Source organism: Maylandia zebra, linkage group LG17, assembly GCF_041146795.1.
Source record: "Maylandia zebra isolate NMK-2024a linkage group LG17, Mzebra_GT3a, whole genome shotgun sequence".
Taxonomy (NCBI): Eukaryota; Metazoa; Chordata; class Actinopteri; order Cichliformes; family Cichlidae; genus Maylandia; species Maylandia zebra.
The window spans coordinates 15,377,989-15,405,668 of NC_135183.1; the positions used below are offsets into that span (position 1 = coordinate 15,377,989).

Consider the following 27,680-nt stretch of genomic DNA (forward strand, 5'->3'; position numbering starts at 1 on the left):
AATAATCATTCTTAGAGAACCAGATTTATTTATTACAGCTGTAATAAATATTTATTTTTTTAAAAGAAAAAAAAAAAAAAAGGCTTAAATCCACTGGTCGGTCACATGGTTTGGCACATACAGAGTGACTTCACACGCACTGTCAACCAATCAAGTCTGAGCAGTGATGTCAGAGGTGCTGGAAGGGGCTCAGATTGTCTCATGTCAAAGGCACTTACCCATAATTCTTTGTGGGAGGGGCAGAATTTCCACTGTGAGCAGGATTATTATTATTATTTTTATTTTTAAGAAAGTGGGTGGGGCTGTTTTAGTTCATCAGTTCTGAGAGCCCTCCCCCTATTCCAGTCTGTGCTGTGGTGACTGTCGGGGTCAGAAGTCACCTGCAGAAGTAGACTGAATGCGATTGGTCCCAAGTGTAGTGGAATATTAGCAGCTTCTACATGGCAGCTGTGTCGATCTGAACATACAGCTGCCGAACTCCTGCCTGTGGAGACAAAACCATTCATCGTGGCTGAATACTATGTTGACATCCTACTACCATCAAACCATCAATACTGCTACTGAAAGTAAAGTTTGTAAGAATGGTGCTGCTGACACAACCCTACATCTACAACTTCAACTGCCACCAGGTACAGTGTACTTGAATGAAGCTGTGTTTAGGTACCTGCGTGAAGATGTGGTGTGTCTGGCTAAGGATCCAGCGGGTGTCAGCGTCAGGGGCGACCAGCAGCTTTAATGTTCCGATATAAACATCAGTACACAGAGTCCAGAAGTGAGGCTCCTGCAGATTATACACTCCCTGCAGTTGCTGCACCTGGCCACAACAAAACAAACATCAGACTTGTCCACTCCATTCAAGGGCTTGAGGTACAATTACCTTCTTAAATTAGTGCTACAATTGTTACTACTACTACTAAAACAAATGATTACTTACTAATGATAGTATCAAGAAATGTACAGTTTATACGCTAAAATACATATTTACAGAATCTATTCAGTGGCACCTTTGGTTTCTATTGTCATGAACTGCCAGAACCTGCAACAAGTAAAGAACTGGTTCTTATTCCACTAACTGCATCCTAAGACGATCTGTGCAAAATCAGACTTCCAGGAAATGCAGCTGCATACACTTTTAAATTATTAATTTGTCAAGTAACTGACAAAGTACATCAAAATCTAACTTTATGCTAAATACTGATGTTTGCTCAGTTCCTACCTCTTCTTTGAACATTGAGTATGGTCACTACTCACCCTCTGGTAGCACTCTGGTAGGGCATGGTCTAGTGAAAATGGAGTTCTCTGCATCAGAATCCCAATAGACTCCTTCAGTAACGGTACCACACTGAGGATCAAATGATAGAAGAGAGAAAGTTTAGAAAGTAGAGAGTCTTGTTTTTTTTTTAGTTACATTGTGCCAGTTCCTAACAACAGCCACCTCACGGCACTCTGCATTGTAAGACCCCACAATTTTGGAGAAAAACATTCCAGCAGTCAGACTATGAGTAAGCAGTGACAGAATCAAGGAAGAACTCCCCTTTAACACAAGGAAAACTCCAGCAGAACCAGGATCAGGAGACAAAAGTCAAAGATGTAACATAACAGGAAAACAAGGGAGGACAAAAAAAAAAAAAAAAACTTGCAATACTGTTCCACTGCTGTGCAAGAATACACTCGTGCAAACATCCATGCCACTAGTCAACTAATTTTGAAAATCATAGTCCAAGTCCAAGTTGTGGTGCATGTACCATGAACCACAGTTCAAAATTGTAGAGATTCTTAAGATGGGTCCGAGTTTAACTCATTTGCAGAATCTGTAGATTTACAACTGAAGTTCAGCTCCATGATGAGTTTGACTTTCCAGCTGCAGAAACCTGATACCTGCAGTTATGTGAAGGCCTCTCAGCTAACCACAGCACCACTCTGCTGACTCTTTAAATTGGCAGCTGTGCTCACTTCCAGCATATCAAACCACATCAGCACACATGAACTCCATTTATCTTGGATTTCTGGGAAATCTGACCACTGCATTCACATTCAGAAGACCAGCGATTCGAGAACAGACTCCAGGACTGTATAAAGGACAATACCAGTGGTTTGGCATGTTGGCTTCCATTAAATACTAATTGGACATTCTTTACATTAGTGGAAACCATTTTCCAAAGAGTCTGTCAGTTTTTGATTGATTTTCTTTCTTCCAGGCAGATGTTGTTTCCAGCTTGTTTTTCTCTGGAATTCGACTTTAGAGCTGAAACCTGATTGATAATCCATAAGCTCTAGTAGTCAATGAGGAGGATCTGTAAGATGTTAAGGAATGTCTGCTATCATCTGAAGGAAATGAGCTTCTCTAACATATGTTTCTGATAAGACAAAGTTACACATCATGAGCACTACTAAAGAATGTAAAATACTCAAGGGATCATTAAAAGAGAAACCAAAAAAAAAAAGGTTCTCACAGTCCTGCAGTGACTTCAGGCCTGAATCTGGGTTTTCATTATTAGAGAGTGGTTCACTTCTTTTTGGCGTACATCACTGTTATGCCACAGACCAGATCCGACCCAAGAACAGTTCATGTTCCAGATAGGAAAATGTGAAGTAATCACCTACTGACCCATCAGCTCCCTTAGATCTTCGGGTGGATACAGTTACTGCCTAAAAGTTTTAAAGACCAAGTATTTGCCTTTAACTGATGGAAATTAAGTAATATAGATTACTGGGTGGTAAGGTGGAACAGTGGTTAGCGTTGCTGTTTCACAGGAAGAAGGTTCCTGGCTTGAATCTTTGCTTAGGCTTTAATTTGTGATTTTAAATTGGTCATGGATATGAGGTCAAGTGCTTATGATATAGAGAATACAATGGTTAATAACTTTAATTTAAAGCACTCCGAGTGGTCAGCAAGACTAGAAGAGTCCTTTATAAAGGCTCAAAAGCACTATATAAAACTCATGGAAGGGAATATTACTTGCTGTTAAATGTTCATAGAAACTGAGCATTTAACAGTGTTTCCTGAAAACCCTCGTCTTATCACTTCATGATAACATTTAAATTTACAATAAATAATTACACAGCAGTGCAGAGTAGTTTTAGTCACAGTAGATGTCTTTCTTAAAGTGCTGTAACTAAGTTTAAGGATATAATCATCCACAGTTATCTTCTTCAATTCCTTGTACCAACACAGAGCAGAGTAGCTGCACTAACACTACTCCAACAGAGGTCGATTATCTCGTTAATAATTTTACCCCTTCACTACGTATGACTCTGGATGCTGTAGCTCCTGTGAAAAAGACAGCCTGACTAGTATTTGACTCCCTGGTATAACCCTCAAAAGCGCACCTTAAAGTAGACAACTCAAAAGCTGGAGAGAAAATGGCATATCACAAATTTAGAAGATGATCATTTAGCCTGGAGGAATAGTTTGCCGCTTTATAAAAAACCCTCCGTAAAGCTAGAACAGCTTGATTGATTGATTGAAGAAAATAAGAACGACCCTAGGTTTCTCCTCAGCACTGAAGTCAGGCTGACAAAAAGTCAGAGCTCTGTTGAGTCAGCCAGTCCCTTGACGTTGACTAGCAATGACTTCATGAATTTCTTGACAAATAAACTTTACAGTCCATGTACTGATCTTAAAACGGAACACCTACACTGTGCTTCCTGACCCCACATCAAATTTGCACGTAGAATAAAGCTTTTGTTTGATATTTGTTTGATATTTAATCTCAAAACAGCTCTGAGTCTGCAGCAAAGGATCTAAACTGAAATTGTCAGGAGCAGGTTGTGTTCAGAGTTTTAGTTTAAAAATCAGCTGGGAGTGCCACATTTTCACTGTTTCTTTTATTTACGGCAGGTTTTAAGCTTATTATAGATTCTCTGCTAGGGGAATATGTTTTATATGTGCAGCTTCTTAAGCTGTTCCTTTCTAAAACCGTTGGGTGAAGCTCAAACTGTGTGCCGCACTGTTAAAGGAAGGTCTGTTTATTCATTTGGTGAATTTGAAAATGTATAAATGTTGTTATATGTGATTCTAATCTGCTGAAACACAGGACACACATCAAGTTAATCAAATTAAATTGTTCAAAATTAATTTCACTTTGATATGCATCAAACTGAGGGAATTTTCACATCTAATTTATCAGGCTGGGATACTACTGGGATGATACTGGGACAGTAAGTTTCACAGCTCAAATGTGCAGCCATCATCTTAGAAATCAACAGCAGCACTGAGAGAAAACTCCGTGATAAAATAATTAACTAGAATTAAAATGTTTATTTCACTGCACTGTGCACTAAATCATCCGATCATGGGCATGTACACACATGTATTCGGGTGTCTTCTACTGTGCGTATTTTGCCCTGTTACTGTCCCCAAGTGGTCGCAGCAGGTCGCTGCCTCTCCCTGAGTCCATTTCTGCCAGAGGTCTTTCCTGTTAAAAGGGAGCTTATCCTTCTCACTGTCATCTGATTGTTCTGGTTTTCCCTCTACTACTGTAGGGTCTTTAACTTGCAATATAAAGCACTTTGAGGCAACTGTTGTGACACTATGTAAATGAAACTGAATATAAAATACCAGAGTAAAAAAAAGGCACAGTATTACTGTCCAGACCAATACTGGCTGATCAAATCACTTTACGAATTACTGGCAATTTCTGCTGTAGCGTTAAGTCTAGGCCACAGTTTTTGTATTCTCAGTAACACAAAAAAATCATCACTTCAGTATAAGAAATAATAATAATAGCATCAATATAAGGACTCACATATGTCAGCAAATCGCTGACCACAATGACGTGAGGGGCATGCACATAGAAGTTGAAAAAAGTCCAGCATTTTATTTGTTTCTATCAGCTGGCAGCATGTGTAAAACACCAGCACATACTTAACCCACATGCACTAGCACACGCAGAAATGGCAGCAACGACGGCAGCCATTTCTGTAGGTTACATCATAGCTCTACGTAAATTCCCTGGCCAAGGCTAACTCATTTGCAGTAAGAAGTGATAAGGAAGTATCACCTGACTCCAATGAGGATGGCGATCAGCATGGAGCAGATGGGATCGGCAATCATTAGATCATATTTCTGCATCAGCAGAGCGGAGATGATCACACCGACACTGCCCAAAGTGTCTGCAATAATATGCAACAGGACTCCTGGAACACAAAGATACAACACACATCGATACAGTTTTGATACATGGTCATCAGAATACAACAAGTTCAGACTAGTTTATGTAAGACAATGAAAAAGATACTAAAATAGGTTAAAAAATAAGTGCAGAAACTAATAATTCTAAATGGTTGGCATAAATTAAATTCTTCTAAAATACTACAAATCCAACTGTAAGTATAGTTACGAAATTAAGCTAAATAAAAAATAGAACAAACTGCTGCATGTACAGTGATGGAATCCAACATGTAGCGTGAAGTTCTCAAAGACTTACACTGGAGGAAATTTATAATTATACTCCTTCAGAGCTAGCTAGTAATAACTGTAGTTACTGTACACCACTGTTAAATCTGACAGAATTACTTTCACAAATGTGACTGCTCAGGAGGAGGAGGTACTTTAGCTCTTTACTTAAGTAAAAGGAGCAGTGCAAAAGTTTGAAAGCACTCTGGTTTAAGTCCTGATCACTATTTATTTCCACAAGAAGGACCAGAGCAGTCTTTTCTGAGGCGGCTGAGGTCTTAACATCTGTCGGACAATGCTAAGCAGTTTCCAGAATTGTGCTGTGACCAGTGCCATCCTCTATTCTGTTGCATGCTGGGGCAGCAGGCTGACACTTGCAGATGCCAACGGACTCAACAAACCGATCCACAAGACCAGTAGTGTTGTGGGGTGGAGGTGGGCTCTCTTAAGATGGTGTCGGCGAGGTGGATGTTGTCCAAGATAAGGACAATGCTGGACAATATCTCCCACCCACTTTATGACATGCTGGCCAGTCACAGGAGCACGTTCGGTAAGAAACTGAGATTACCCAAAATGCACCACTAAACGACACAGGAAATCATTCCTGCTTGTGATCCTCTTGCTGTACAATTCCTACATCTAAAGTACAAATAAACACTGCAATAGCACACACTTCCTATCACATCCTCTACAGAGAAAATAAAGTCGGTATGAAAGGGGGCACCATAATTTCAACTTTGTGTAACATACTGTGATAGTTATATATTAGAGCCATTTTAATTTATTAGAGATATTCTATAATATATTGTATTATTTAATATTGGTACTATTGCTATTATATGTATTAGTGTTCTTACTGTCTTGGAGCACATGTGACCACATAATTTTCTCGGGGATCAGAGAACAAATGTACAGGGTACCAAATGCTAAGATGATGAGGATGCTATGTACTGCATGCTCAGAAGACACAGCGCTTTGGGAGCACTTTGGGAACGCCCCTCCACCCCAGTAGTTTAGTGTAGCACTGTGTGTGTGTGTGTGTGTGTGTGTTCATTTCTCACCCTGCAGGATCTGTTTGCTGGAGCCTTTTCCCGGCAGGTGTTGCAGTTCGTCTAAAAAGCAAAAAATAAATAAATAAATAAACGCAAAAAGTGAGGTTGGAGGAAGTCTGTACCACGCAGGTTTGTTTTACTACTAAATGAAAAACCGTGAGATTCTGATGGCAGTTTATTAAATCTACATGAGCATTCAAACATTTTTTTACAATATACCGTATTCACAAATTCACATACCATGCCTGTGCTAGATAGAAAGCTTTCTAACATTCACACACTGATGACGACACGGGCAGCACCTTTGGCATGCAGGCCGAGGCAGCCAGAGATCAAACCAACAATCATGTTCATGTTGTATAAAAATGACATCACGGGACGTGCGGCCACATTGCTATAATGACCCTCACGAGGTGGTCCTCAATTGTAATAGAAAATTAGCTGAGTCGAACTGATCCAAGCCAATCTAAGTAGGTACTAAGGGAAAAGGGCTAGAAGTGTCTAAATTGTGTTTGTGGCATTCTCATGCAGCATTTTCCTTTGTCAGACTCTCACCATTATAGTGTGGTTCCTCGTGTCCTCCATGACTGTGCCAATCTGCATGTTTGTCGTGGTGGTGATGTCCTCCATGACTGTGGCAATCTGCATGTTTGTCGTGGTGGTGATGTCCTCCATGACTGTGGCAATCTGCATGTTTGTCGTGGTGGTGATGTCCTCCATGACCGTGACCGTGACTTGTGCTACCATTAAACAGAGAGTGACTGTGTCCGTGGTCTGAGGATGGAGAAGGAGACGTCAGACAAGCAAAGATCTGCAGTGAAGTTGTACAAGGCTGCACTCGACCTGTGAGGTTCTGCACAGATGTATCAATGTTCTAGTGGCATGCAGCAACGTTTAACTGAGCCTGAGTTTAGTTCACTTGATTTACAGAGGGTCTACAGAGTTGCAGAGTCCCTATAAAAAGCTTCGAACATCTACCAGGTTTACAATATCAAAGTTTCAGAGACCTGCTTTAGTGTTTGGGTCTGCAGAACACATTTTAGAGAGTTGCAACAATAATGTAAAAATGAGACGTGTGGTTACATGTTGTATAGTTGCACTCAGATGCCTGATCTGTACAGGCTCTACTTGATTGAACAAAAGAAGCTATGAGGGTTCCACTCCAATAATGTCATTTATTTATTCCCAACTCCATTACAATGAGGCTTTTATGTGTAAAGCCCAGGAATCCATGAAAAATGTAGGATATAATGCTGGGTAGTTGACACTAAAGATGCCATATTCTAATTTGGCTGAGGTATGACTAAAACTTTCTGTGGAAAATGGCTGGTGAAGGTACAGCGTAACCGCAAACCTTTCTAACACCCCATGTCGTATCTGCGCTCTAGAAATGTAACTACACACTGGCATCAGTGCAGCCTGCACAGCTATGAATGCTGAAAACAACATCATTTTCACTGGATCCAAACTGCGGAATCGACTCAAAGCACTTTAAGAGCGGCAGAGACACTCTAGGCTCAATCCTTCAGGTGTATTACCTCCCTCTCCATGTGAGTGCCCATGTCCTCCATGCTGGAACGCAAAGATCCCGACCAGGTTCACCAGCAGACCGGCTACAGAGACAGGAAGCAGCCGCTCATGGTGAACATCTGGAGGCTCTAGAGCTCTCTGACAAACAGAGACAGATGGTCACATGCTGGCAGGCGTATTTTCACTAAATTTCAGCATGCCCTGTTAAAGCTTAAGGTTATGTAACTACAAGAGTAAAAATGATTTGTTTCTACCCCAACTTTTGCAGTATTAGGAGAACTGATACAGCACACATGATCAGATGCAAAAACCTACACAAGGGACTCATTGTTCTTACCTTGTTTAATCAACTGGGTGATCTACTGTATATACTCTTGTTATATACTCAACAAAAGGCAAGTCTGACTGTGCTGTCCGATTTGTTGTTGTTGTTATAATAAATCCATCTATTCTCTTCCACTTATCCAATTCAGCATCACAGGGGGATGAAGCCTCATCTCAGCTGCCACAGAGTGAGACGAAGGGTACACCCTGGCAATTTAGAATCACCAATTAAACTAACCCAACTAATTGCATGTCTTTGGACTATGGTCCTTTTAGTAGAAATGGGTAGGGGATAACTGTTCTTGAGTACTGGTACTGAATATATTATTTGGCTCATCTGATAAAAGGATTTCTTCTGCTGAAGACTGACGGATGCGACTTTACTTCAGGTTAACTAAGCTCCATCATCATTCCTGCCATTATGTGTGTAATATGAAAAACCGTGTAGTGAAATTTTGTTATTTCATTGATTTGATCAGTTTTTATGGACAGTGACAGGAAATTCTTTTTTCCTTACATGGGTGCTAATAAATTGCACATAAGAATTATTTCTAGACTGAAGTAGTACCTCTCTGACAGTAATGAATCAGGGTGTGCAGATGTCGCAGCCATAGCTGGTCAATGTCATTTAAGCCATTATTTAACCTCGTTTACAGTGAATAAACCTAATCCAGAAAAGATTTGACTCAGAGTCAAAGAAAGATTGTTCGACTGGTTCTCACAGCAACCAATCAAACAATCTCATCAAATCGAAGGCTTTCTCCCTATAGGCTTCCATCCGCATGAAACTATTGATGCTGATGTTAAAGCTTTATGATTTTCATATCAGTAGACTGATCCCAAGTTGCTCTCTGATGCATTCAATGTAGTGTGAATGTTAGATACAAAGCACTTAGGTGTAGAAAAAAGCATTTGTGTCAATGGGTGAATGAGGCATGTTGTATAAAGCATTTTGAGTGCTCGAGTACAGAAAAACAAAAGAAGAACCACAAGAACCAGTTCTTTTAATCCATTATGTTGGCCTACTTGTAATGCTATAACAGGCACTGCATAATAAGCAGACACACCTTGTAGATGTGATGGTTAAACTTAGGTAAAGTGGCAAATGTGTTACCTCAACTCCTTCCGAGAAAATGAAGAAAGCAGTGAAGATGAGGAAGAGCCCATTGACAAAGCCTGCCAGAACCTCTGCTCTCACATAGCTGAGACACAGACAGGACACAGACGGATTAAACACACTGACTGTCAGTGAGAGACCAGAACAGAGCTCAGAGTGGATGTTCTCACCCGTAGGAGAAGCTATCGTTGGATCTCCACCTGGAGATGACGGAGGCTGCCAGACCTGCCAGCAGGGCAGTGCAGTCAAAAAACATGTGGAAAGAATCTGAGATCAGACCTAAACTGAACACATGACAAACATGTAAAGAGATTCATTAAGGAACAGGAGCATCTGAAAAGATTTTAATGCTGCCGCAGATAAAACGACGTTTTTAAATGGTTACGACACCCATCACCCTTTTCCTCTTTTTTTCTGTCACACATACACTACCAGTCAAAAGTTTGGACAAACCTTCTTATTTAATTGTTTTTGTTTATTTTCATGACTTTTAAATTGTAGATTCTCACTGAAGACATCAAAACTATGAATGAACACATTTGGAATTATGTAGCAAACAAAGAAAATGTGAAATAACTCTAAACATGTTTTACATTTTAGATTCAAAATAGCCACAGTTTTCTTTGATTACGGCTTTGCACACTCTTGGCATTCCCTCGATGAGTTTCATGAGGTTGTCACCTGAAATGGTTTTCCAACAGTCTTGAAGGAGTTCACAGAGAGGCTGAGATCTCTTCTCCTTGTTACGTTTCCTTAGTAGTGGTTTCTTAGTAGCTATTTGACCATAAAGCCCTGATGTGAGACTTTGATATTAGATAAAATGAATATTGATAAAGTTTACCTTTATGTGTAGAATCTGAATATCGCAAAATATTTTAAAAAATTGCAATAATATCGTATCGTACGTTAAGTATTGTGATAATATCGTATCGAGGGATGTATGGTGATTCCCACCTCTAGTGGATACCCCCTAATATGGTCATTTCTGGCACACAGGTTTGGCTGTGAGCACAGATCCACCCACATGCTGCTCAAAACTTCTGTTTGCCAATCAAAAGTTTAAAGGGAGAGCAGCAGGAGGAATGAAGCAGCTTTTTTCAGACAATGGATGAAGTCCCAATGTAAGTCAAACAGGACTATTTTGAAATGTGGCTTTTGTTAAATTCAAGAATCAATAAAATGGAGCTGGAAATGAGCAGAATAGCTCCACTTAAAAAATATATTTAAGACATGCGGAAATATTCTTTGCAAGAACGGGGAGCTCTGTTCCCTGCACATGTCCAAACCATCTGAGCCTTTCCCATGCAGCTGTGCTTCAGCGCTGGAATATTTTGAGTTTGGAAAGGCTGACTGATGATTTAATCCCTTACTTTTTCACTCTATTACTAGTTAATATTGTTCATTTTCCATCAGGTCACAGTATTTTCTCTCTGTAAATCCTGAAATAGTCAAAACGAATCATTCTTAGGTATAGACAGACAAACATTTATTCCCCTTTTCTTCTTCTGTTAACAGTAATAACAACAACAACGATGATGATAATAATAATAATAATAATAATAATAATAATAATAATAATAATAATAATAATAATAATGATTTGCTATTCATTTTGGGGGTATTTTTCAGGATGCACTTTTAGAAATATTGGGAAGATTTGGAAAGTTTGTGTAGTGTGGGTTATGTATCTGCTGGCTAATGGCAACTTCTGCTTTCAGGTTAAAGACGTCCGACACTAACACACTCTGGCTTCCTCCATGCTAACACGAACACATACGTGGCACATCCTGAAAACAGCAGATTACACACACACGTACACTGCCTGATGCTAACGCTATGTTAGCCTACCTGTTACTCCAGATACCATACGTTAACTCCACAAAGGCGAAGGACAGGTTCAGACATAGGAAGAAGAACAGATTTCTGGAAGTTTTATCGGCGAGGATAGACCTACAAAAAGCACACAACAGTATGAAAACCAGCAGCACAGATCATAGCATGAGCCACAGACCGCAGACAAATCCCTGTCATCAACTCCTAGAAATTATATATACGTATAACTGTCGTTCAAGAACAAACCCTGAAGGCTGACAATCTTATAAAAAACATTTAATGCAGAGGAAGCTAACAGTGGCACAGATTCATTTAGGCTAGCCGGCCAGCAATAGGCTAGCAGCTTATCATTAGATGGCTCCCTTTTAGCCGCTATTAGCAGTGCGAAGATTACCTGAACCATCCGGAGAGTTTCAGCAGCAGGTTATACTTGGTCGGCTTATACTCGTCGTCTTTAATAGATAATGGTAACATTTTCACAACTGGAGACACACACTCACACACTCACTTGATAGTTTAGCTACGGAATGCTAACTGTCAATTTCCGGTTTGTGAGATTTCACAATAAGGCGTCATTGCTGTCACAGTTTGTGCTCGCCTGCCATAAGTAATGTTGAAATGATGATGATGATGATGATGAAGATGAAGATGAAGAGTACTATTATAATTATTGTCATTATGAATAGTAATAATAATAATAATAATAATAAATCAACTACACTGCAGTTTTGGAGAGATCACAACAATCACAATGGGATTTCTGTTATTGCTTTGTTGCTTGTTGCTAAAAATAAACAAATTTGGTGATATATAGTTTGGCTAAAACGAGTGGGAGACAATGGATAGTATAGAGCAGTTAATGTGTGAGCAGGTGAGTAGTGAGCAGGGGCGCTATAAAGTGGAGAAAAGTGATTCTAAGGGTTTGGCAACAAAGAATAGCATACAGCCAGGGTCTGACCCCACTTCCCCCTTTCTTATTTTGGTCCAGGTGCACGCGTACTGGTGGCTCAGTTAAAAGGGAAGACTGGATTTCAAAAAAGAAAAGAGGGACAAGTGGAAATTAAACTCATAGCGAAGTCCATACGAAAGAAATTGCTTAACTTTCCTGTTATTATTTAGTTTCATTTCTAATAGAAAACAATGTGTTTGAGTTGTTTTAGCATGTATTTGGTGCAGGCAGACTTTTGTACATATGTATACTAAATTACTTATCTAACAGATCAAACCTTTGGCTCAGGGTTAGCTGTACCACTCCCATCTCCACATATCCACACTACTGACCAATACTGAAGCAGTAAAAGAATTACCTTTGTAACATTTTATAGATGAGAATTTAAATTTTCTTCCTTCCAAAAATCTATGGCCTCAAATCCCTGGTGATTTTTACGCTAAAACAGAGATGTTACTGTTGTTTATCTAAAATTAACTTATTGAAAAATTAAAACACAACTTTTTTCATCCATCTTTAGGATGAATGAAAATTCAAATCAAGAATCAAGAAATTACCTGGAAGGTAATATCTTTACAACCAACCAGTCCTTCCTGTTACACACCAGTATGTGTAAACTCACAGTATTTTAAACTGTGAATGGCACCTCACATACTTGAAGCTGTGATGATTTTCCTTTAGAATTCATTGAGGCATGAATAGGAATTAAATAAATTAATCAAAAATATTTGTGTTTTCACATGTCTATATTCAAAATCACAGATGTTCAGTCTGTGTATACACGTGTGTGTTGATTATTAGACAAGGCAGACATCACGTATGGAGTTTATATTTTCTTTTTAAATAACTGTCATGTCTGGCAGCTCTTGCAATCAGATTCATCATCTGAATACACTGTTGTGTCAAACATATTTGCTTTTCCAAGATAAGTTTATAGGATCCTATTGTTTGTGATTTTCTTTTCTTTTATGTATTCATTTCCTACTATTTACTACTATGTAATATGACGAAGCCAGAGTTGACGGGCAGGAAGAAGAGTGAAAAGAGAGACAATACATGAAAAGATAAGAATAAGAGGACAGATCACAAGTGGAAAAACCCAATCGGTCTTTAACCTGCACCTGTAAGGAAAAAAACAGAAAAACATACAGCACTTAAAAATAAAGAAAATAAAGAAAAAGGAAAAGAAGAATATGAGCAATGCGCAGCAACCCAGAATACTAAAGGCCTGAGGCCACACACACCCCACAACAGGAGAAGAAGTGAGGCTGCAGACAGATCACTAACAGCTAAAGGGAAGAGAGGGCAGCACTGCACTGTCATAAAGCTCCTAGCCTGTCAATGAATATTTGAATCCAGCCTTTACATTACTGCCATCTTGTGCTTGCAGTTAGCTATTGTTGCCACTATTGTGCATATTTCATTTCGTCTCTGTCTCTGAGGTTGTGTCCAACTATAGTTGACACTGACTGGAGTTGGCCAAGCTGAAGGGCCAGCAGCTATCTTCTGTTGGTTTGTGCATGCGCATTGTATATTAACCTCTGGCCTGACTGTAAACTAAAGAGAGACCAGAATGAGAGGCAAGTTGCTGCTGGTCTGCTTTCACTGCTCAGTTAGTACAATCTGCACTTTGTACGGACACAACGAGCATGATCAAGAAAGATAACCTTAGTGACTTATGATCGTAACAGATGAGTCTCATCTTGCTACCTACCTTGCCTAACATGTATGATGTAGAGAAGATGGAGTGTGAATAAGTTGTTAATAATTCCTTTAAACGCCACCATACACCACTGATATTAAGTAATACATTTTTTATATCAATTTATGAGGATAGTTTTCTTAGTGATGCATAAGACTGTAGAACTACATGTGATTGTTTGCTTCCATAGATAATTCACTTACCGTACGTTGCCTAAATTAGGGCTGAACGATATATCGCATTTGCGATAATATCGTGACATGATCAAGTGCAATTTTCTAACCGCAAAGGCTGCGATTATACTCTGGACATGTCCAAATTCATGGGCTGCATCCTCCTGAGGCCGCATTTGTAGACCGATTACGTCACAGCGACGCGCCGAAGGCTGTCCAAATTACTACCATATCCCAGAATTCATAGCGCGGCCCAGCCAAACTCCAGTTTCCAGCAATGGCGGCCGCTACTAAGTTTTAAAATTACTCATACTAATCTTTCTGGGTCACAAAATAAACTTTTAACATATTTTCAGGCGAGAAAGTAGCTGTGGAAACATCAAATATCTGCTCGGTTTATCAAGATATCCCATATTTGCAAAAGTGCTTCGACGTTTTCAGAGGCGTCTGCTACCCACCAGCTCGACAGCTAGCCGGGAGCTCGAGGGTTACTGATGCGGCCGAGAACGGCACAACTCCCGGCACATCATTTTCAGATCACCGCGGAGTTTCGCTGCTCGGGTTAAACGTAATATATAAGTCACTTAGACAACCTAAAAATGTTATTGTTGGGCTTTTTTCAGTGTTTTGTTTGTTCGTGAGTAAATCGGTTTGGCTGAGATTAAAGTTATTAGATTAGATAAAATAAAACTATTAATCCCCCGGGTGGGTTCCTCCTTGGTTTTCACACAGCTGACTAAACGTCAAACAGAAAACTTATTAAACAGAAGTATGAGACAGTCGAGAATTTACACCAGTGTCTGGTTATATTTTAGATAGCAAGAAGCAGACGGCCGAGTTTATTAAACTCCACCGAGACAGCGGTGACGCTAATCAGAACTAGACCGTCCAATTTCACGCCTTTAAATTTTAAAGGCGTGTTTGTGTGTGTGTTTATACAATTGCTATTATGTTTGCACTTTATGTGTAATGTTACTGACTGCAGAGATCAGTAAGATGTGTGTATTTTTTATTTATTAGTTTTATTTATTTAATATTATTTTTTAATTGAATGACTGTCTAGTAGTTCACAGATGTCGAAAAACTGAGTGTGGTAAAGCCACTGATTTTGTTTATGTATATTTCTGCAATCTGCACATTGTACTGACTTTCATTTTAATGTTTACACCAGGGTTCCTTGTCAGCACTTTATGCTCAGATGTTTGTAAGCTAAAAATAAACTATTGTGTATGTTCAAATATACTGTTGTGATTGAAGAAGTTAAATAAAAATGTCAGTCATCAATTCATGCATCACCTCATGTCATCATAACAGAGGTCTGTCTTCCAGGAAAGAACAGTTTAAAATTAATGTAATATAGTATTGGCCATACTATATGATGTATTGCTTGTCTTTGTTTAATAATACAGAAGACAAAGACCTTAAAAAATAATCGCATCGCAATCGCAATATTGGGGCAAAAAATCGCAATTAGATTATTTTCCATAATCGTTCAGCCCTAGCCTAAATGCATAGTTTGGGTGAGGTTGAGATAGAGCAACAAAACTATTTGGATGAGTCTTCACATATCGTTCTCAGCAGAGTTTCCTGTACAGTGGATTCTTATGTTTGAGCGTGTAACCCATTTGGGAACTCCTTTGTCCTGTTTAGAGATATCTGGATTGTTCCAAATGGATGATACCGTGGAGACAAAGACTATCACAACGTTTCCCAACCAGAAGCCGTGGGTGGATAAAACCATCCGCGACGCTCTGAGATCCCGCACCGCTGCCTACAACACGGGACTCATGACGGGGGACATGGACCCGTACAAAGCCGCGTCATATAACGTGCGGAGGGCGGTGAAAGAGGCGAAGCAGCGCTACGGGAGGAAACTAGAGTCACAACTCCAACAGAGTGACTCTAGGAGCCTGTGGCGGGGACTAAGGACAATAACGGACTATAAAGCACCAACAACCGGTATGACGAACGCGGCCGTGACTCTGGCAGACGAGCTGAACACTTTCTATGCTCGCTTCAAGGCTGCAGCTAAGGTCTCCAACAATGCTAGTGTTAGCGGCGCTAACGGCTGCAGACAGGAAGATACTGCCAGCACCGGAAACGTGCTCGTCATCTCCGAGCATGAAGTAAGGAGAGCCTTCAAGAGAGTGAACACCAGGAAAGCAGCAGGACCAGACGGCATCCCAGGTCGTATCCTAAGAGACTGCGCATACCAGCTAGCTCCTGTGTTCACTGAGATATTCAACATCTCTTTATCTCAGTCGGTGATCCCCACATGCTTCAAAGAGTCCATCATTGTTCCTGTCCCGAAGAAACCCCACCCTGCTTCTCTCAATGACTATCGCCCTGTAGCCCTCACCTCAGTAGTGATGAAGTGCTTTGAACGCCTGGTCAGAGACTTCATCATTTCTTCACTACCAGACACACTGGACCCACTACAGTTCGCTTACCGTCCAAATCGTTCCACAGACGATGCCATCTCTCATCTCCTCCACACATCACTCACTCACTTGGACACTAGAAGGGGGAATTATGTTAAAATGCTCTTCATAGACTACAGCTCTGCATTTAACACCATAATTCCCTCCACACTCACCACCAAGCTGGAGCATCTGGGACTCAGCTCATCTATGTGTCAGTGGATCTCCAACTTCCTAACTGGCAGACCACAGGCAGTAAGGATGGGCGGACATGTCTCAGCCTCCACCACTCTCAGCACTGGAGCCCCCCAGGGGTGTGTTCTGAGCCCCCTGCTGTACTCTTTGTACACATATGACTGTGTGGCCACTACCAGCTCCACCACCATCATCAAGTTTGCTGACGACACCGTCGTGGTGGGCCTGATCTCTGATAACAATGAGACGGCCTACCTGAAGGAGATTAGGAATCTGGAGAACTGGTGCCAGAGGAACAACCTCCTTCTAAACGTCAGTAAGACAAAGGAGCTGATAGTGGACTTCAGCACTAAGCAGCAGAGGAACTACCAGACCCCTGTCATCAACGAGTGCCCAGTGGAGAGAGTGGACAGCTTCAAATACCTCGGAGTTCACATCACGCAGGACCTGTCATGGTCCTGTCACATCAACACCGTGGTGAAAAAGGCCCGACAGCGTCTCTACCACCTCAGACGCTTGAGAGACTTCCAACTGCCCTCCAAGGTGCTCAGGAACTTTTACTCGTGCACCATAGAGAGCATCCTGGCGGGAAACATCTTAACCTGGTTCGGGAACAGCACCATGCAGGACAGACGAGCTCTACAGAGGGTTGTGCGGTCAGCTGAGCGCACCATCCGCTCCGAGCTCCCTGACCTGCACTCAATCTACAGCAGGCGGTGCTGGACCAAGGCCAGGAAGATCGTGAAGGACCTCAGCCATCCCAACAACAGACTGTTCTCTCTGTTGAGGTCAGGAAAGCGATTCCGCTCCCTGAAGACCAACACAAAGAGACTGAGGAGGAGCTTCTTCCCGCAGGCGATACGGTCTCTCAATCACACCACCACACAGTCCTGACCCACACATACAGTTCTTACACACACACTGGACTTTCTGGACTTTGGTTTTGCACAACACTGGTCACTATATTCTTCATTTCCGGTTAATACTTGTACAGCTGCTGTTATTGTGTATATATTTATTTATATTTAGATTTCTTCATACATTCTTATATAGTTCTATATTGTGTATTGTGTATTTTGTTGTACAGTTATTTTATTTTCAACTTTAATTTATATATTTATCTTTATCTTATTCTTCCCAGTTAAATTTACCCTTCATTCTAATTTGTGTTGTACAGTTATTTCATTTTTAACCTTAATTTATATTTTATTCCTTCCTAGTTAAATTTACCCTTTTTAATTTTGCATATTTATTTCCTATCTTATTCATAGCCTTTTCCTTTTTTGTTCTCTTTAGGTCACGAGCAGTTGTCCAAGCATTTCACTACATATCGTACTGTGTATGACTGTGTACGTGACAAATAAAATTTGAATTTGATTTGAATTTGAAATGGGTATTAGTTTACATGACATAAGTGAAGAAAACAACAAACAAATCCCACCACGGTGTCAGGGAGGTGTTCATGGTAAGGTTTTTAAAGTTATAATGCTTAGTTCCAATAAAAGGCAGATCAGTGTTTTTAAAATTATTCATAATGGTTTGTTTTTCCATAACAATAATGAGATGTTTGAGTGTTTATTAGGAATTTGTGAGAAATGATTTTAGGCAGAATCATCATTTTAATTCTCTCCATGAGTGATACAAATATGTTAGATCAACCTCTACCATTTTAGTAAAAGGAATGTGATTCAACTATACTGAAAGCCTGGTGGAAAAATGTATGCCTGAATATCTAATGTTATCTGGCTGTAGTGGATGTGTTTAGAGGCAAAACTGTTGGTTTACTCCAGTTGATGAAGTCAGAGAAGGAGGGACAAACAGGGTGAAGTGGAGACACCTGGGAGGAAACAGCTGAGCTGAATACGCTTAATGACACAAGGGGACTCAAAAATAACCATGATGCACACAGAACAAGAGACTATCACAATAAAACAGGAAATAGTGATGGAGACTATAATACATGAACTTGACATAGACAAAATGGGAAGCAAACATGGAGACATGACTGTCTGGGGGGGGGGGAGACAACCTTCAGGGCACTGAGGGACCAGATGGATATAAGGACACAAGTGAGGAGACAAACAATAACAGACACAGAGACGAGACCAACTTCACTCAGGACACTTCGGACAAGCGACAAAGACAGACATGGCAACATAGGGAGGCAAGAATACAAGGAGGACTCCAAGGTCAAAATTTTACACAACAAGACTCTAAACACAAAATACTGAGATAAAACCCAGGACCATGAACCCACAAAACACAAACCACTGAGTTGATGACCAAGGAACCATGACAGAGCCCCCCTTATCCTATACAGCTTCTAGACGTCCTTAAACAAAGACAAAACCTAACCTGCAGCGGGCAGACAAATGGGTTTGAAAGGAGGGCCTGAACCAAACACATAAGTAAAATCAAACTAAGCAGAAAAAAAAATCACACAAATTGCCCCAGGCTGTCCAGGTAGATAAAAACAGGTTCATGAGGCTAGTACGCCATTGGAGAGGTGCAGGGACAGACACCTATAAAGTGCTCAGGGCTTCTCAAAAGGCAAACAGCTGTGACAAAAGAATTCTGGGGTCTCCCCGGTGACCAGCAGTAGAGACAGCAGGGCCCAGGCCCTGGGGGCTGACTGAGTGGCCAGCTCCGGTGTCATGGCCAGAGGCTGGCAACAAAGGAAGTCCCCTGGAGGACAATGCCAGAGACGACATTTTACCTCTGGTGGCTTTGCAGGGGGCCAGCAGTGAGGGCAGCAGCGGAACAGATTCACAAATGACCAATAACACAGATTGGCTTGAAGTGGCCGCCAAGGCCAGCATGAGGCCAGCATTGATGGTGGAGAGTCTTGGACTCCAGCAGTGTGGAAGACTTGGGCACTGGTTCTGGGTGCCCAGGACTGGAGCAGAGATATACTGGACTCAGGGAATGAAATCACCAGAGGTGGGACCAAGTCATTGTTTTGCAAGTCTCAAGTAAGTCTCAAGTCTTTATCCTCAAGTCTCAAGTCAAGTCTCAAGTAATGTCAGGCAAGTCAGAGTCGAGTCTCAAGTCACTGGTGTAAAAGTCCGAGTCAAGTCACAAGTCTGAAATTTTGAATTTCAAGTCCTTTCGAGTCTTTAAAAAAACCCCGAAAAAAAGCATGTTGCAGTTATATGCTAAATGTAAATATTAGACCATGTAATTTTTAAATCTGTGTTTTTCTCAACACATGACAAAATAGTGAACTTAGAAAATATACACAAATTGTGAAATTGCACCTCTTTAAAATGCAGCTCAATTAAACCTAGCTCCAAGAATAATTTTCACCGACATTTCTGAGATAAGCTGCATGTTATTCTTGGATGCGGTTGTAGGACCGGCCTTAAAATCGCATGACAAAAATATCATACATAAATAAATGATATATTTTTTAAAAATATCATTTAAAAAAAAAAACTGCATCACCAACGTAGCCTGGAAAACATTTGCTAGTTAGATGAAGTCAGCTATCTCATCGTAGCATATTTATATGCATATTTATAATCATACGGTTCTTGGAGTGAGTGCATACACTCATGAAGTTTAGTAACTTCAGGTCACTGCAACAAGCCCAGGTACAGTTTACCGACGGATGGGTACAGGACCTTGAAATGCACCGTGTAGAACGAAAGACCATCGTACGTATCATAAGTTTACCAGTCTCACAAATCGTCTCATAAATACACATTCGTTAACCGTTTATTAATAGGACCTTTGAGCTCAACAATAATTAATTAGCAGTGGAAATAATTTCTGGTACGCGTTACAGAAATGTAGCAGTGACAATATTGTATGCTGTAATCGCACTGGACAATTAGTGATAGAAAAACAACTGTTTTACCCTGTGAATAAAAGTATATGTTTTTGTTAATGTACCATAATAACAGAAGCGAAACGCAATATTGTGTCAGGACAATTCACTATTTATGCACAATAAATAAAGGAGCATAGCGCGACAATTTCTGTTCAGCGCCAGACTTGCTTGTAACCTATATCACCAATTATGTTATGAAAATGACGTATTAACTACTAAAAAACACTGACCTTTGTGGAAATGCTTGGAGCAGACTAACCTGTGAGCTGGAGTGTTCTGGGACGTTATATTTGATCTTTGAATGGCTGCAATCCAGGCCATCCGTCGCCTCTTTGTTACTTCGGAAACATGGCTCGAACAATTTCTCTTCAACGACGTAATCCGATAACAACCGATCTCTTTACCCGTCGGCTTCCCGTGGCTGTCATGCGACCGGCTATTGCAGTTAATAATACAACAGCTTGTTGACATTTTTGTGTTTCTTTTTATCGCTGTGTGACTGATTTCAATTGAAAGCCTGCGTGCGCTAGTACCGCTTGCCACGAGTTCCCAGAATCCTTTGCGGTTCTACCCGTGAATGACGTCACATTTTCAATCTCTATCCGGTTGTTCAGTCTGACGTCACTAGCCGTGTCTGGGTCTAAACTCCGCTGCAGGTCCATATATCAAACGATCACTATGGCATTACTGAGAGTTGAAAAACTGTCTAAAGTCTTTCATCTTTAATAAAATGATCAGCGTTCTGCTCTACCAGGTGTAACAATTGAGTTTAACATCCAGGCATCCATGAAAACGGAATTTATGACATTTAACGGAGTTAGAAGTTAGCAGGGAGTTAGCTCGCTAGCTTCTATCTAAATACAATATAGCATGTCCTGACTGCGGGGTTTTGGAAACAAATTAAAACGTACAGCTCTGCTATCACTTCCAGCATAAATGAAGACAGAAAACTAAACAGCAGTGACGTTTGTAGGGTTACTGAAGTTGGGCTAGCTGGTATATAATGATGTGCTACGTGACCGCTAGCGACACAGCTATGTTAGCATAATATAAACAAGCTAACTTTTTTTCCACTTGATAAAAGTTAATGTGAGTGTTGTCGGTGGTCAGGAACAAATGTAATCGCATGGCAGGATGCTGTAAAAGGACCAAACTTCAGCCAGGAGAACAACTGAGATAATCCATCCACAATACGAGGTTAGTCATTCATATACTGCTGCATGGGCTGGGCTGTAGTTACATCCTAAGGTTTTAAAAACTGAGCTTAAATAAATGATTAGCGGTAATAAAAGCCGAGGGAGGTCAACAGTGGTCGCTGACTGTTTTAGGAGCTTTTTGAGATCAAATAGAAGAAAATACATAACATTAAACATGTTAACAACACAAAAGCCATATTAAACGCAGACTACTTTAGACCCGGAAGTAGGATTCGTCGCGTCATCACTGAACAACCGGATATAATATGCATGTTAAATTTTATATTTGGGGTAAAATATCAAGTCTTTTCAAGTAAACAGGTTCAAGTCCAATTCAAGTCCCAAGTCATTGGTGTAAAAGTCCAAGTCAAGTCACAAGTCTTAGAACATTTTTTCAAGTCAAGTCTAAAGTCATAAAATTAATGACTCGAGTCTGACTCGAGTCCAAGTCATGTGACTCGAGTCCACACCTCTGGAAATCACTTTAGCTTTATTGCTGATTATATTCAGAAGATACCAGAATAATGTCCCAGTATGCGGCAGCACACTGTATGAATTTGCAAAGAGGACCCAAAACACAGACACCAAGGAACGTGGACAAAACTTGAATTTTAACAGAAAGCGAGCCGTTTATTAAGGCTGGTAAAAACTGGACAAAACAAAAGGCAGAGATGAAGCTAAACGATAACCTAAACTGGGGAAACAAGAGATAAATATATAAAACCAAAACATAAAACTCGACGTGGATACAAGGATACCTGAAACCTGGAGAATAGAACATGGAAACGTGGCACAAAAGGCAACAGATGACCTGACAATGAATGAACAGAAACACACAGGGGGTGTCCAAATTCATGGGCTGCATCCTCCTGAGGACGCATTTGCAGCCAACAAATGCGTCCTCCTTTGCCCTGAATTTGTAGGCTGGGTCGGGTGTGTCCTTCCTGGCCCACCATATCCCAGAATTCACAGCGTGCCTCAGCCAATTCCAGTTTCCAACAATGGCAGTCGCTACTAAGTTTTAATATTACTCTTATTACTCTTTCTGAGTCACAAAATAAACTTTTAACATATTTCAGTTTATCAAGACATCACATATTTGCAAAAGTGCTTCGACATTTTCGCAGACGTCTGTTACCCACTCGATAGCTAGCCAGGAGCTCGAGGGTCACTAGAGCCGACGAGAACGGCAAACGCCCGGCACATCATTTTCAGATCACCGCGGTCTTTCGCTACTCAGGTTAAACGTGATTTATAAGTCACTTAAATAAGTGTTTTATTTGTTCGAGAGTAAATCAGTTTGGCTGCGATTAAAGTCATTAGATTAGATTAGATTAGATTAGATTAGATTAGATTAGATTAGATTAGATTAGATTAGATTAGATTAGATAAAATAAAACTTTATTAATCCCTCGGGTGGGTTCCTCCTTGGTTTTCACACAGCTGAATAAATGTCAAACAGAAAACTGATTAAACAGTGTCATCTTTAGGCCGTGTGCAGGTATGGAGGACCCACAGTGCAGTCTCTGGAGACAAAATGTGGACTCAAAAAACAGTTTTAATGCTGAACTCAAAGTAACAAATTTCAAAATACAAAAATAACTCAGGCAGGCAGGCATAACACACAGCATGAATGAGGGTAGATTGCGACACTGACACAGAAACACAAGGCTTAACTACACAGAGGGAGCAATAAGGGGAAGCAAAACCAGATACGTTAACATGAGACATGGACTTTCAAAGTAAAACAGGAAACATAACATAGAGACATGGACTTGACAAGGGGACACCTCAGACAGGGGAGACAGAGCAACTAAGAGACACAGACAGAAACCAGAACATCAACAAAGAAACCAGAAGAAACAATAAATAATGACAGAATCAAAGTACAATAGTAAAGAAAACTCAAAGCTCTGGGACAACGACTCAGGTCTCCTAACAAACAGAAGTGTAAGATGGTTTAGAATTTACACCAGTGTCCTGTTATATTTTCGATAGCAAGGAGGAGACAGCTGAGTTTATTAAACTCCATCGAGACAACGGTGACGCAAATCTAAATGCTAGACCGTCCAATTTCACAGCCATTTACTTCTGGCCTACCCGACCTTCTAAGGACCCGGCCCACATAGACCTCGAAGGATGGGTCCTCAGGAGGATGCAGTCTATGAATTTGGACACCCCTGCAGACTAAATACACACAAGGGTGGTTAGGGGAAGTGGAAATACATGGAGAAACAGCTGACACTAATCTGACATGAGACAAAGGAAGCAAAGCCAACTACACTGACATAGGACACAGACCTTCAGAATAAAACAGGAAACATGAGGCGCAGACATGGCAATACAAACTTGACAACATAAGACATGAACATAAGCATGAAGCATATAAATGGCGAAGGAGGCTTAAGTTAAGCCTGTGACAAAAGACATTTGTGTAGAAGTCTTTGAGATTTCTGAGGTAAAATCCCATCATATTTTAGAGATTTTGATTAAAAGCCACATTATAACCATCCAAAAGTATACACGTCACGAGCTACGATGCTACAAAATGACACTATGCATTATTTTAGAGCAGGGGTCTAAAATAAATTTTCCATAAAGCAGTTGTAATATCCACAGGTGTAGGTGGGTGGCAGGCAGAGATGTGGACCCAAAAACACAAGATCAAAAGGAAACAGGAAGTACAAATACTGAGACTAAGACTCATTGGCTTGACACAAGGACTGGAGAGAAAAACAGACAAACATGGGTACATGATCGGGAAGGCTAAAAGACCAGCTTAGCAAAACTTCAATTTAGAGACGTGTATAGACACAACTCAAACTGGGAGCTGCTTCCAGAAGGCCCTATAAGCTGAAGGTTTGTTACTCCCACTCTACTTTTAAATACTCCAGGATCCGTAAGTAAGCCAACAGTCTGTGGGTGAAGTGCTCTAATTGGGTTTATGTGCTCTTTAAGATAAGATGGGGCCTGATTATTCAAGACCTTGTATGTGAGGAGAAGGATTTTAAATTTGATCCTGGATTTAACAGGGAGCCAACAAAGATACGCCAATACAGGAGAAATATGCTCTCTCTTTGTGGTCCCAGTGAGTACTCTCACTGCAGCAATTTGGATCAACTGAAGAATTTTCAGGCAGTTTTTAAGACATCCTGATAATAATGAATTACAGTAGTCCAGGACAGAGGTAATAAATGCATGAACTAGTTTTTCAGCATCACTGATATTGTGCAATTGGAGGAAAGCAGTCCTACATATTTGTTTAATATGTACATTGAAGGCAATATCCTGGTCAAAAATTATTCCTCACAGCGTTACTGGACATCAGTAATGCCATCCAGTAAGTATGCAGTTAGACACCATGTTTCTCTGATTTTTATTGGTGAGTACAATGACCTCAGTTTTATCTGAATTTAGAAGCAGGAGATTAGAGGCCATCCAGGTCTTTGTCTTTTATCTAGCTTCATGGACAGATAAAGGTGGGTATCATGTGCATAGCAATAAAAATTAAATAGGTATAATTCAAACCACTGCAGCACAGTACCTTTAATCCCTACAGCATGCTCTAATCCCTCAATCAACAGTATTGAACGCAGCCCTGATGTCTAGCAGGATAAGCACAGAGATAAGTCCATTGTTAGAGGCCAAAGAACATTGTTTTCAACTTTCATTAATTCTGTTTGTGTGCTGAGATGAGCTCTGAAACCTGATTGAAACTCTTTAAATAAACCACTGGAACTGCAGATGATCTGTTAGATGTTTCACTAAATTCTGAGATTAGAGGAAGGTTTTTGTTTTGTGCCCTGTTTAACCTTGCTCTCTTATCTGTCTTCAGTGATTCGTTCAGTGAAACAATGCTTGACTCTTCTTTTTTGTCATTGTTGCTTTGCTGTGGACAGGTCTGAGTACAAACCCACTTCAACGCATTATCACAAAACAGCAACCAATTACCTAAGATATACTCACCTGCAATATGCCTGCCCACCGTTCACTGCTCTCTCAGTCCATTCAAACACGTAGGAACAAGCAGTTAATGCAGATGAGGAGTATGGAGCTAGTTCAGGAGCAGCAGGCAATAATAGTAAAAAAAGACAGAGTTCACAATATCAGACAATATTCTTCAGGCCTAGGACAATGGAAGGCTTAAGGCTCCACTGGAGAAAAAGAAACAGCATGGCAAGACCAAAGATTAAAGGCCTTTCAACACCAGTTTGACCTACTTTGACTAGAGGCCCAGCTCCAACCCTTTTCAGGCTTGAGACATTTATTATAATAGAGGCTTCAAGAGTACATTGATTAAGATGGATCTTTACAAGAAACTACAACCAAATGATTTGGGGGTTTTTTGTTTTTTGTTGGGGGTGGGGGGGAGTTGCAAAAATCAAGTGAAGATGTAGATTTGTAGTGGCTGTAGCTCAGGAGTTAGAGGTCATCTACTAATCAGAAGGTTTGTGGTAAAATCCCTGCTATGACAGTCTGCATGCCTAAGGATCCTTTGACAAGGTACAGAAGCGTAAGCTGGTCTCCGATGCATTCACTGGAGTGTGAATGTTGGATACTTAGGTGTAGAAAAATGCGCTTGTGTGAATGGGTGAATTAGGCATGTTGTATAAAGCGCTTTGAGTACTTAAGTAGAGTAGTAATATTTCCTTTTATTTGTTTTAACTCTTTTATTTACAGTAAGTTATAAGTGTGATATACCTTCTATACTAGGGGAGTATTTTTTATACAACCAACTTAAGCCATAAGTTGCACCTTACTAAAACCACTTAATGAAGCTCAATATTAAAGTTTCAGCAACACAAGCTGTATGGGATTTCTATGGGAAATAATTAAAAATAGCATGATATTTAAAAATAAAAGCCTTGCCCTGCCTCAGCTATGAGCAGCAGATGGTGCTGATATATAGCTGAAGTTCAGACACTCCAGGCCAGTGCAGAGTCTTTCAGGTCAAAGCCCAACCTGGTGTCGGATAGCTTTGTTACCACATCTCTAATCTCTCTAACGTGTCTCTCTCACCTTATCTTCTTAAATTTGAGAGATGAGATGAGATCAAGATGCTCACCACATGTCAAACCACTTATGTTGATAGAATTGTCATGTAAATGTAAAACATAAAACATTAGTCAGCTGGTTATGAAATCAGTATGTGCTGTGAGAGGACTGCTGATCAGTTTCCATAGTAACCATTAGACTCACTGCCCTCATCTGGATAGAAAAGAAAACGCCAACGCTCCAGCAGCATCATTTTGCACGTCCTCTACTGTGAAAATAACAAATAACATAATCCTTCAGTGTTCCTGCATTTGCATTGCAGATGTGTTCTCCCCCTTGTACCACTCTAATAGAGCCTTGGGTGACGTTGCATTCATGCCCCTATAAATTGCTTGAAAATAAAAGACAAATTGTGTGGAAGGAACTGGCTGGGATGCTGAAAATGTGAGTAATATAAGAGTGCAGTGCGTGGTGTAGCCCCATAGTTCTCGTGGTAAAGATAGATGTGGTCTATACGGTTCTGTGTTGACTACCACAAGGTGAATGAGGGTCACAGTTTGACACTTATCCCATGCCCCAGGCACGGCTTGTTTTTTCATGACACTGGATTTAACCAAGGGCTACTAGCAGATTCCCTTGTCCCTACAGAGAAAGCGACTTTCTCCACTGCATACGATTTGTACCAATTCGTCATACTTCTATTTGGCTTGTTTGGAGCCCAAGCCACTTTCCAGTTCCTCATGGACCTGGTACTGTGTCCACATGCTGCATATGCTGCCACCTACTTGGATGGCGTTATCATCCATAGTGACACCTGGGTGGAGTATATGTGGTGGCTGGCTATTACCGGCGGTATATGCCAAACTTTTCACCTGTAAGGGTGCCCCAGATCTGGCCCAGTGGACAGAGCCACACCAGACAGCCTTCCTGCTGGTTTAGAAGGCTCTCTGTGGGGAACCTCCTA

The 27,680-nt window shown here is 40.6% G+C and overlaps 1 protein-coding gene across 2 annotated transcripts; it reads right to left on the minus strand.

Annotated features, from left to right (window-relative positions):
• Window positions 1-24: 24 nt before the first annotated feature.
• On the minus strand, window positions 25-11,829 carry slc30a7 (solute carrier family 30 member 7). 2 transcript variants are annotated; one of them, XM_014410287.3, is made up of 11 exons: window positions 11,649-11,829; window positions 11,270-11,371; window positions 9,592-9,705; window positions 9,419-9,506; window positions 7,989-8,118; window positions 7,006-7,224; window positions 6,460-6,510; window positions 5,004-5,139; window positions 1,252-1,342; window positions 665-814; window positions 25-484 (listed from the first exon to the last, which is right to left on the minus strand). In XM_014410287.3, the coding sequence occupies exons 1-11, from the start codon at window positions 11,726-11,728 to the stop codon at window positions 437-439; spliced, it is 1,209 nt and encodes a 402-aa protein (XP_014265773.1). In that variant the 5' UTR covers window positions 11,729-11,829; the 3' UTR covers window positions 25-436. The 2 variants fall into 2 exon arrangements, with proteins under 2 accessions (XP_014265773.1, XP_014265776.1); XM_014410290.3 differs by having other exon boundaries at window positions 9,592-9,700; window positions 11,649-11,806.
• Between the last annotated feature and the right edge of the window lie 15,851 nt (window positions 11,830-27,680).

Excerpts from the sequence above, each read along its gene's own strand:
- slc30a7 (XM_014410287.3), bottom strand. The coding sequence starts at position 11,728 with ATGTTACCATTATCTATTAAAGACGACGAGTATAAGCCGACCAAGTAT. Across the intron at positions 11,372-11,648 it reads AAACTCTCCGGATGGTTCAG|GTCTATCCTCGCCGATAAAA; the intron begins GTAATCTTCGCA and ends TGCTTTTTGTAG. Across the intron at positions 9,706-11,269 it reads TATGGTATCTGGAGTAACAG|TTTAGGTCTGATCTCAGATT; the intron begins GTAGGCTAACAT and ends TCATGTGTTCAG.